Source organism: Bos grunniens, chromosome 23 (genome assembly GCF_055505025.1).
Source record: "Bos grunniens cultivar Pamir isolate PY7600 chromosome 23, Bosgru_T2T1.0, whole genome shotgun sequence".
Lineage (NCBI taxonomy): Eukaryota > Metazoa > Chordata > Mammalia > Artiodactyla > Bovidae > Bos > Bos grunniens.
In genome coordinates this window covers 17,852,744-17,864,414 of record NC_141187.1, presented here as the reverse complement: position 1 = coordinate 17,864,414, position 11,671 = coordinate 17,852,744, and the positions used below count along the sequence as shown (strand labels likewise).

At 49.0% G+C, this 11,671-nt stretch overlaps 1 protein-coding gene and 1 long non-coding RNA gene across 2 annotated transcripts; one reads left to right on the top strand and one right to left on the bottom strand.

Annotated features, from left to right (window-relative positions):
• The first annotated feature begins 42 nt into the window (after positions 1-42).
• Positions 43-897, top strand: LOC147346816 (uncharacterized). The gene is made up of 2 exons (XR_015153215.1): positions 43-295; positions 422-897. It is a non-coding gene; the product is annotated as an uncharacterized LOC147346816 (long non-coding RNA).
• Positions 898-2,730: 1,833 nt separating this feature from the next.
• PTCRA (pre T cell antigen receptor alpha) lies at positions 2,731-8,033 on the bottom strand. The gene is made up of 5 exons (XM_086371732.1): positions 7,917-8,033; positions 5,802-5,834; positions 5,060-5,380; positions 3,924-3,968; positions 2,731-3,399 (listed from the first exon to the last, which is right to left on the bottom strand). The coding sequence occupies exons 1-5, from the start codon at positions 7,972-7,974 to the stop codon at positions 2,897-2,899; spliced, it is 960 nt and encodes a 319-aa protein (XP_086227858.1). The 5' UTR covers positions 7,975-8,033; the 3' UTR covers positions 2,731-2,896.
• Between the last annotated feature and the right edge of the window lie 3,638 nt (positions 8,034-11,671).

Genomic DNA, 11,671 nt, shown 5'->3' with positions numbered 1-11,671 from the left:
TCGGCGTAACCAGGGCAACGGCGAGCCCCCCCCCCCAACACACCCGCTCCCCCTCCAGCTACCTCGGCCCGCCCCCAGAACGACGGAGGCCCGCGGACTCGGCAGCCAATGGGCTTTTCGGGGTTTGCCTTCTAGCGAATGGGAGGATGATCTTTTTTCGGCTTCGGCCAATGAGAGAACGGATGGTGTCCTCAGTGACCTATGGCAACATCTTTTCCCACCTCCTAACGGAGGCTCTGGGAGGGACTCGAGGACCAGGATTAGGGGAGAGGGAGCAACGCTCCGGTCCTGAAAGGTATGGGAGAGACAGTTTTCACTGCCTTCTCCGCCTTCTTGCACGCCACTTACCCTGGGATCATAGAGCAGCCAGCCCTATGTCTTATTATTATTATTGCTTTTGTTGTTACTGTCACTCGAGTAGGCGCTGTGGATGAGACTTGGACGATTCAGAGTCCCCTGCCTTCAAGCAGCTTTCTTTGTACCCAGTAACCCTAGGCTTCCCCGACAGCTCAAACGGTGAAGAATCCGCCTGCAATGCAGGAGGCACAGGAGATACAGATTCGATCCCTGGGTGGGGAAGATACCCTTCAGGAGGAAATAGCAACCCACTCCACTACTCTTTCCTGCAGAATCCCTTGAACAGAGGGACCTGGCAGGCTAAACCCCATAGGGTCGCGGACGCAACTGAGTACGCACACGCCTGTCGCATAAAACCCTAAGTTTATCCCGGTGGTAACTAGAATAAATCATTTCCTCTCTGAGCCTCAGTTTTTATCTGATGACAAAGTGATCCTCCTAGCTGCTGTTCAAGGCTTACTTGTTCCTGGGAAGCTCGAACAGCTTAATAGAATTAAAGCTTATCGAGAGGATTATAAAAAGTTCATGCATTAACTTTAATATTAGTGTGTGATCTCGGTTCCTTTTCTGGCCTATTATTTATATCTTTGGATTCTGAGCTCCCACAGACAGGGACTTGACTAATGAATGATTGATTCCCTGTCCACATCCCCAGCATCAGGGCTCTTGACACAAGGAGTTGCTCAGTGAAACTTCCTTATGCTGTGTCATCAGGGTGAGGACTCTCTGGGTTTTGGGGGATGGCTTCATTCTGCCCCTGAGCTCAGTGGTCTATGGACACACAAAGAGCAAGGCTGCTTCTCTGGGAGGTTGCCTGCAAATTCTGTTTTTTGCCCATAAATCCCTGTTTCCAGTGCCTCCTGTTTCCTTCCTGGAGGTTGGATATTTATGGTATTTTATAAAGACTTTAAAGGACTGATACTCAAGTCTATTGACTGGTCGTTTCCTGATCTTAGCTTCTTGCTCCCAACAGTTCCGTGGCTGACAAGGCACTCTTGGATAGGCAGGAGCTGTGGTGTATAGAATTCCACAATGGAGAGGATCATATCACCGTCCTGAGGTCCTCCATGCTCTCTAGGCTTCAGAAGACTTGGGGAGGCTCAAACTCTGGCCAGGAGCCCTCCTGGGAAATGATGTTAAGCCAGCCACAGTGGGGATTCAGAGTCTGGGGCAGGGCAGGATTGGGGGAAGGCGGGCAAGATGGGGAGAAGCACTGAAGCTCAGGGAGGTTTGCTTCCAGAATAAACAAAAGATCCTCTGAGAGCACACTTACATAAATTAGTTTGATGGGAGCTCTGGGTTCAACATGTGGGCTGAGAGCTGGGAAGGGACAGTGGCTGTAGAAAGTCTGCATTCGCCCCTGCCCCCACCCTGCCGTCCCCTTCCTCAGTCTGTGTGTTAGGGAAGGAGCAGACCCTGTGGGACTGGTGGACAGATTGACCCCCAGAAGCTGTGTCCTCTGGCTCGGAGAATCCAAAACAGAGGTGGGAGAACCTCTTACAGGCTGGTGAGAGACGACCAGTGGAGGAGAGGTGAGGGTTTTCATGAAACAGCAGCAGCTGAGAGGGCTTAGAGGCTCTGGGAAGCTGGAAATGTCATTGACACCTTGTGTGTGTGTTGCGGGGTGGGGGGGGGGGGGTGGGGACGGAGCCGGGCGGGGCAGGCAGTGTTAGAACGGAGTTCGCCACTGCCTCTTTGGGAGAAGGAAAACTACAGTAGGGGCAGTGACCCAGGTAACTGTCCTGTGCTGCCCTGGGGAGATGTCTGGATTCACATGTAAGCATCCAGATTCTTGGGGTGATGACTGGAGAGAAAACCCTGGGTTTCCTGCCAGCGCTGGATAAACAGGGGACACACAGGTTACACTGCATTGTGGGAGCCTCATATTCTATCAGTGCAAGAACCCTGTTGAAGAAACAAAAAACAAAAACCTCTCTAGTGCCTGGCTCAGAGTTGATGCTCAGTGAATATTTGTCAAGTGAATAATGATCTTATTTGATTAATGACGTATACTTTGGAATTACTGTCTGTGCTCTTGCCCTTGGATATGATCCTTTTACTCTGGAATCCTGGCCCTGTTCTTTTCCCTCGAGTCTATACAAGCCTTCACATCAGGTCCAGCACACCCTCTTGCTGGGTTCTTGGGCCCCTCCCCCTGACCTCTCAGAAAGTTTGGGCAAGTGTGAGGAGACAGAGGGGGGGCCTACCCAGTGCCTGATGATGGGGAAAGGAGACAGGTGGGCCCGTATCTTCCCCAACCCCCAGCCCCACTCCCCAGGCTGTCACCCTCCAGAAGCCTTCCCAGATTTCTGCCTCCTCTAATTGTGCCAAATACCCTTCTCCCAAAGTAGACATGAATTAAAATACTTTTTGTTTGCTTGTGTTATATATAAGTTCTCCTTTAATTGTTGTCAACTATCTGCACATCAGATGTCCCGGTGCCTGGGTGGATCACCACCCTCAAGGGGCTTCCAATCTAATGGGAGAGACAAAGCTTTTTTAGCTCAGAAAGAACCTCAGTCTGAAGGGGAGACCGAGCCTAGCCCCCGGGGAAGCTCGGGTCAGCTGGAGGAGGCAGATTACAGAGAAATGCTCCAAGGCTTGACGTGGGAAGACTGAAGGAGGGTCCCGAGCTCCAGGCCCTGAGCACTGGCGGCCCCTCCTCCCAGACTGGGTTCCTGGGATCCCGACGGGGGCGGCGGGTGTGAACCCGGCGGCGGCGGTCCCGGGGCTCCAGCGGCGGCGAGGCGGACACGCTGAGACCTCGGCCTGTGGTGCCCCCATGATTGCGGCGAATCCGGTCGGCGGGGCCTGAGGACGATCCTCGGGGCGGCGGAGGCTGCGGGAGGAGGCGGCTATCCGCCCGGGGGACCTCGTGGGGCGCCGGGAGACTGGGGGCCCCAGGGCCAGACGCTCCGGCTGGGTCCCCCCGCGCGGCGGGCGGGGCGTGGAGGCGGCTGCAGGTCAGCAGCACGTCCAACAGCAGCAGCTTGAAGAGCAGCAGCCGTAGCGCCCCGAGCCGCAGCACCAGGGCCCGCGTCCCTGCGGGAGAGGAGGAGCCGGTGAGCGGCCAGGAGGCTGGCGCGGCCCCACCCGCAACGGAACATTCCCCAGAGAAGGGGAACCAGGAGACGGCCTTCCTGATGTCTAACCTCAGCTCTGACTGCTGGGAATAATAACAGACACCTTCCTAGCCTTCATGTTATTTCATCCCCCAACAACCAAGAGGATGTAGGCCAGGCAGGAAGCAGAGCCTGGCTGTGAACACCACTCTTATGTCCAGCAGATGTCCAGTCTCCTGAGGCTCCCTAGACTCCCAAGAGTCTCCCAAGCCCCTCATGCTGAGGCCAACCCTCTGGGCTGCCCAGGGACCCTTCTGCTACCTCTCACCTGCGCTTCTCAACCTGGTGTCCAGAAAGGATGCTGGGGTCAGAGGATCTACCAGCTTGCCCCAACCCAGGGAGGCAACCTCTTCAGGGGATACCCACCAACCTGCACTGCCCCCTCAAGGGAGCACATTAGCCCAGAGCCCGGCGGGGCCTGAGGTCCTGGGTCCCAGTACTCACCCCTGAGAGGCTCCCAGAGGCAGGTCCTGGCCGAGGAAGCATCTCCTGGCAACCAAGGAAAAGGGAGTGAGTCCTTGGGATGGGCAGTGCTCTCCACCCCAGTGCTATGCCCCTGCCCTGCTCAGGGCAACTCTTAATGGTGTGTTGGATAAATAGACAAATGAACCAGCAGTGGAAACCCTGAGCCCATCTGTGGCAAGTCCCGTCAGGGGCCCAGATCTTCTCTCCTGACTGTTCCCTGTTCTGTGCCCCTAGAGATGCCTCAGCACATTTAGACAAGGAATCAGTTTTCTTAGCAGTCTTCTTTGGAAGTCAGGACATTTATTCAACAAATGTTCCCATTTGGAGGATGAGAAAACTAACATAATCCAAAAAAAAGAAGTAAGTCATCTAGTCAGTAATAATAACAGCTGGCTTTGGACATGTTACTTGACCTCTCTGTGCCTATAAAATGAGAAGACTAGCATGGCCTACTTGTAATATGGTAATATGACCTAAATGTAAAGTATTTACAACAGTCCCTGGCACAGAGCAAACAATAAGTAAGTGATAGCAATTTACTATTTAATTATTGTTTGGTTCTAATAGGTACGGTGATATAGATATTAACCCTGGGTATACATAGAGAGGGTGATATAGATATTAACCCTGGGTATACATAGAGAGGGGCATCCCTTGTGGCTCAGATGGTAAAGAAAAGTCCGCCTGCAATGTGGGAGACCTGGGTTCAATCCCTGGGTTGAGAAGATCCCCTGGGGGTGGCCATGGCAACCTACTCCAGTATTCTTGCCTGGAGAATCCCATGGACAGAGGAGCGGGGCAGGCTACAGTCCATGGGGTCACAACTGAGCAACTAAGCACAGCACAGCATAGCATACATAGAAAGGTATTGACCTCAGGATGGAGGAGCCATTACTATCTCTCAGAAGTCACACATCAGAGCTTGGATCTGAATGAGATATCACAGTTGCAAATCCCAGGACTCAGGGACCCTGAGGCCACCCAGCTCTGAGCCCAGGCATCACCTCACCTAGATGTTTGGTCTGGTGCCTGCGCTCCCTCCCACCACATCCTGATTCCAGAGTGTGTGAAAGGGGGCAGGGAGCAACCCCCGGGGGCCCAGGCCCTGTCCCCACCTGACAGCTGTAGGGGCTGTGTGCTCTGGCCGTGGTCCCCAGCCCCAGGCCCAGTGTGGCAGACCAAGGTGTCCCAGGCTGCCAGCTCCTCGGAGTACAGGGAGAGCTGAGCCAAGCGAGTCCAGGTGCCATCCTCTGCTGGGGAAGGGCCATAGGTGAAGGCATCCAGTGAGCTGCCATTGCCAGCTGAAAACCAGATGGGACTCTCGAAGCCAGGGGGTGCAACGTCAAGGACCAGGCAGACCACCAGCGTCTGCTGCTTCCCGTCCACCAGCAGTGTGATTGGTGGGGCCAGAGAAGGGAAGGGTGTGCTGCCCATACCTGCAAGAGAGCACATACTTGTAGGGGGCCTAGAACTGTCCATGCCCTCCCAGGTCCGCATCTCATATCCTTCCATCTGGGTTTCTCTTCCATCAGTCCTTCCACCAACCATCAATCTATCCTACCCGGGCATCCATCCTTCTCTCCTTGCATTTACCTACCTAACCACCTTCCTTCCCTCCATCATTTCTACCATCATCCATCTTCCCTACATCTCTTCTTTCTACTTTCAATCTCTATATATCCATCCATCCATTTATCCATCTTCCCTTCCTTCCATTCATCCATCCATACTTCTGTCACATCTGAATCTCTGTGTGCCAGGCACTGGGGATACAACATCAATTAAAATATTGTCCCTGCTCTCAGTGATTTCAATCCCATGAGAAAGGCCACAGATGCAAACAAATACTCATAGTACCTTGTTGTGCCGGCCTCAGGAGAGTGGTTACCTCTGGGGAGGAAAGGAAAGAGGTAGGATATGGAATGAGATCAAAGAAACTCAAATGCTCTGCACCTTTTTGTTTCTTTTTAAAAACTATTTGATTCAAATGTGGCAACATTTTAACCATTTGCTAATCTGAGTGGCCTATGCTTGGGTGCTTGTTGTATTAGTCTCAGTTTTTTTTTTTTTTTTTTATGTTAAGTCTGTAGCATTTTGTTTAGATTTAATTCACATACCATACAATTCACCCATTTAATGTGTATGTCCGTATTATTTTATAATTTTAAAAAAGCCAAAATAAGTCATGTAAGTACTGCAAACATTTGTCCTGTATTTTTCAGAATAGTCCTGATGTTCCACAAACTTATTCTTTGCAATAAAGATGACTCATTTAATATATAACAAAATGCTATTTTTGAATGGGTGGCTGTCTTTTCATATAAACAGAATCTCAAAAGTTAAAACCTAGGGAAGGGAGGTGGGAAGGGGGTTCAGGATGGGGAACACGTGTATACCCATGGCGGATTCATGTTGATGTATGGGGAAACCAAAACAATATTGTAATTAGCCTCCAATTAAAATAAATAAATTTATATTTAAAAAAAAAAGTTAAAACCTACAAATTCACACCATGAGTTAAGTGCAGCCAAGCTAAAGAAATGCCCCAGGGTTCAGGGAAGGCACTAGAAAATCTTGTGGGACCTGGAGGTAGGGGGTGCTCACAAAACTTTTTTTTTTTTTGGCTGTACCATGCAGCACATGGGGTCTTAAGTTCTCTGGCCAGGGATTGAACCTGTGCCCCCTACAGTGGAAGTGTGCATTCTCAACCACTGGACCACCAGGGAAGTCCACAAAAGATTTCTTGAAGGTCAAATAACTGACCTAGAAGCAGGCAGATGGTAAGTAGTCACTCAGGGTTTGGATTCAGACCTCTGTGACTCCCAATCTCACAGACCAACCCACTTGGAAAGATGACCAAGATTTTCCTACATGTCACAGAGGACCAAGCCTGGAACATGGCCTCAGACAGAGTTGGTTTGACTTTTGATTCATCCACTTAATTTACTGAGTCTTAATTGTCCCATCAATACAATGGGGTTAATCACACCAACCCAAGGAAACTGTAGTGGATAATGAAGCTCATGACCATAAAACACCTGGCAGATGAGGATTAGTATCATCAATACTAGTATTAATAAGGCATCATGAACAAAGGGAGGAGAAAAGGCTGAGAATGGGTTCCAGGAGCCTCAGCCTCCTGAACCTTTCCAGCTGTACATAGAGAAACACTCCTCGAGTTGAGTTCAGCATCTACCTCCTCCACGAAGCCTCCCAGAATTGCTCCTTCTCACCCTGGCTGCTTCCTTTTCAGAGCACAGGTCTCCCACCACGGGCTCTCCCTGCTCCACATGGGTGTGATTTATCTCCCTAGCAAGGGAGTGCTGGTGACATACTGGGGGCCAGCTTTAGAACAAGGAGATGTCCTGATTCAAAGGTCAAGGAGCTTTCCCCACCACAAACATACGAACATGCACATGCTACTAGATGAACCCGGAATTCTCAAAAGTTTAGTCCTTCGTCTCCAGCCCCCATCTTTGTAGGGGTGGGGTCAGGGGTCAATACACCTGGAAAGTCACTGAGGCCTTGAGACTTCTAAGCACCTATTGGTAGAGGGGGTTGGGAGCGAACATGAGATACCCTGAGCCCTGAGGGCAGGAGACGGGACAGGAAGGAGCCGGGGACTCACCGTGTGGCCCGTGTCCTATGGCCCTGTACAGCCCGCCACAGCCAGGCTACCCCACCCCCACCCATCATGCACACCTGTCCAGCTCACTCCAAGAGGTGAGCACCCTCCCTCCCAACACGGTGGACTCTGGGGGAGCAGGACTTGGGGGCCCCAGAGCAAGATAGCTGGGAGGTGGAGTACAATGGGGAAGGGGATAATGGGCTTCTGGCAAGACCCTCCTCAGGGGACCCCAAATACCTCTGTCCTGCCTCCCTGCATCCCTCCCACACCAGGGGTGCCCAGAGTGAGGGTGTGGGCTTGGGCCCACTAGAGGGGCACAGAGAAGGGTGCAGGGGTTTGCTCACCTGTGGGCAGGGCTGGACACCCGAGGGCCAGGAGAAGCAGCAACCAAGACTCAGCCATGGCCCACCTGAGAGGAGGCAGGACCCAGCTGCAGACCTGCGTGTGGGCTGGGGGAGGAGGCAGCCACAAGACGGCCTCGCAGGCCACAGGCACAGCTGCATGTCAGCTGCTCCACCACGGAGCCGTTTCCCCGGGCGAGGAGCCTCCCGCCCCCACCCTGGCCCCCAAACCCAGCCTTCTCTCACCGGTCCAGGGAACTCAGAGCACCACACCCCCTCCCATCTGAGGAGCACTCCACAGCGTGCAAGGCCTTTTCCCAGCCACTGCCCCGGTCACCTGCAGGATCTAGGGCACTTGACGGTATGTCAGGGGCTTAACATCCAGCACTTCATTCCATCACCCAACTACTGAGTTCCATTTCACAGGTGAGGCAACTGAGGCTCAGAGAGATGGAGTGACCTGCCCAAGGCCACCCAGCTGGCCAGTGGCAGAGCCAGGGCTTGAACTATTTTCTGATGGCTAGCCTTACTATAGCCAAAAAGCCCAATAAGCTTATTTCCATGTAGTCAAATATAACACTTTTAAATAGAATTTGTTTTCTAGATCAGTTTCAGGTTAATAGCAAAAGTGATTTCCCATATACCCCCTGCCCCATCGCATCAAGCCACCTCCCCCACCTTTAAAAAAATTATTCTTGGCTGTGCTGGGTCTATGTTGCTGGGTGGGGGCAGTTGCGGCAAGCAGGGGCTACTCTTGGTTGGTGCTTGGGCTTCTCATTGCCGTGTCTTATTGTTGTGGAGCACAGGCTCTAGAGCGAGTAGTCTTCAGTGGTTGAAGCGAACAGGCTCAGTAGCTTTGGCTCATGGGCTCAGCAGTTGTGATGCCGGGCTTAGTTGCTCTGCAACATGTGGAGTCATCCCTGACCAGAGATGGAACCCATGTCTCCTGCATTGGCAGGCAGATTCCTATCCACTGTACCACTATGGAAGTCCTCAAGCCCCCTTTTAAAAATGCCATTTTCAGTGACTCCCCTAAATTTAGCTGTAGCTATCAATTTGACCCTGATACTTCACATCCAGATATATATTCTGATGGAATAAGAGAGTCAATCATTGTAAGACAAAGATTTGTGCACAAAAATGTTCTTCTAAGTATTATATTAGAAACCAAGAGAGGGAATTCCCTGGTGGCCCCGTGGTTAGGACTTCATACTGCCAAGGGCCGAGGTTCAATCCCTGGTGGGGGAATTAAGATCCTGCAAGCTGCAATGTGTAGCCAAAAAAAGCCCCAAAACAACAAAATCAAACCAAGAGAAATAACTACCTATGTTCAATGCTTGGAGAAGAGTTGAATGAATTAATGTTTGGCGTATTTATGTTAGTAAATATTATGCAGCAGCTTTTTTTTTTTTTTTTTGGCCATGCCTGGCCACTTGGGGGAATCTTAGTTCCTAATCAGGGATGGCAGGGATGAGTGATGAGAAAGTGATGAGTCCTAACCACTGGACCACCAGGGAATTCTGTATGCAGTACCTTTTAAAACCATGTTTTTAAAAGAATATTTAATGACTCAGGATATAGACTAGAGTTTGGTTCAGTGTGTGGGCTGTGAAGCCAGAACATTCAGGAGTTGTGTGATTTTCACCAAATTATTGACTTCCCTAAATCTCAATTTCCTCATCTGTACAATGGGAATAATACCTCAACTTAAACAGATCACCTATGAAGTGGGCCTAGCATTATTCTCTCTATATAGTAAGAAGTCAATAAGTGTTCTCTTTCTTTATATATGTGTATTCTAAATTACATACACAGAAAACTGAAACAAACAGGATTCAAATTTAAATGGAAAATATACACCCAATTTTGCATAAGAAATATATGATTATTCCTAGAAGGAAGCAGACCAAATGTTAACAATAGCTATCTCTGCAAGTGAGGATATTGGATAGTTTTTCTTTTCATGTTTATAGTTGTTTATTTCTTCAATTTTCTATGACAAACCTGTATTATATTAAAAATCAGGATAATAAACATTATTAAAACATAAAATTGCAGACATACTAGAGCTTATTTAGCCATTCCTTTACTTGTAGATATTTGGGTTTTCCAGTTTGGGGCAACAGTTATCTTTATTCATAAAGTATTTTCCAAATTCATACTTACTTCCTTAAAATTGGCTTAAAGGCCTCAATGATTTTGAGGGCTTTTGTTTAACTTAAAAGTTTTTACAATTGTAGTAAAGTGGTGGTGGTGGTGGTTTAGTTGTTAAGTGGTCTCCGACTCTTGCGATCCCATGGACTATAGACCACCAGGCTCCTCTGTCCATGGGATTTCCCAGGCAAAAATATTGAAATGAGTTGCCATTTCATTTTCTAGGGATCTTCCCGACCCAGAGATTGAACCCAGGTTTCCTGCATTGAAGGTGGATTCTTTACCACACAGTAAAGTACACATAACATAAAATGTACCATTTTAAGATCAGTGATATTAAGTACATTCACATTCATATTGTACATCTCTCAGTGGATATCCCTCAATGGTTGCTTCTCTGTTATAACTATCGTGAACACGGGTGTACAAATCTCTCTTCAAGACCTTACTTTTAGTTCTTTTATATGTATACCAGAAGTAGAATTGCTGGATCATACAGTAATTTAATTCTAACTTTAATTTTGATAGTGGCCATTGGAAAGGATGTGAAGTGTTATCTTATGGTGGTTTCAATTTGTATTTCCCTAATGATTAGTGCTGTTGTGCATCTGAGGCCTCTGTGTTTTAAGTCTCCCTGATATACTTGTTATACTAGTCCATGGAATTTTCCAGGCAAGAATAATGGAGCAGGTTGCCATGTCCTTTTCCGGGGGATCTTCCCAACCAAGGGATCAAACTCATGTCGCTTGTGCCTCCTGCATTGGCAGGCAAATTCTTTACCGCTGCACCACCTGGGAAGCCCCTTATGATTCATGTTAGTATAAAACCACCGCAATGTACGGAAGGCCCACACCATCCCTACCAGAGCTTCGTTGCTATTGTTCAGTTGCTCAGTTGTGTCCGACTCTTTGCAACCCCATGGACGACAGCACTCCAGGCTTCCATGCCCTTCACCATCTCCCAGAGCTTGCTCAAACTCATGTCCATTGGGTCAGTGATGCCATCCAACCATCTCGTCTCCTGTCATCCCCTTCTCCTCCTGCCTTCAATCTTTGGCATTTCATTAAAAAATAAAGTAAAAATTTTAAAAATCCTACTTTAATCAGTTAATGGCATCTCATTTCTCTGATGACATTGTTTTCCCATTTTTAGTTGTTTCCTTTACTGAGCTGTCCATAGTCCTCTTTTAGTCGTAGTGTCTAATTAATTTTGTAAGGGCTTTAACATATTAAAGATATCAACTCTTTGTATAATGCACTTTCGTCATTGTTGTTTCAGTCGATAAATTGCGTCTGACTCTTTGTGACCCCATGGACTGTAACCTGCCAGGCTCCTTTGTCCATGGGATTTCCCAGACAAGAATACTGGAGAAGGTTGCGATTTTCTTCTCCAGGGCATCTTCCTGATCCAGGGATGAAATCCGAGTCTCCTCATTGCAGGTGGACTCTTTAGCACTTAGCCACCTGGGAAGCCCTATAATGCACTTGGCTGGAGCCTTTTACCAATTCACTGACTACTTTTAATTTCACTTTTTAAAAAAACCCTGCAGTTATTTGTTTTGTATGAACCAACATATCCATCTTCCCTATTGGGATTTAGCTCAT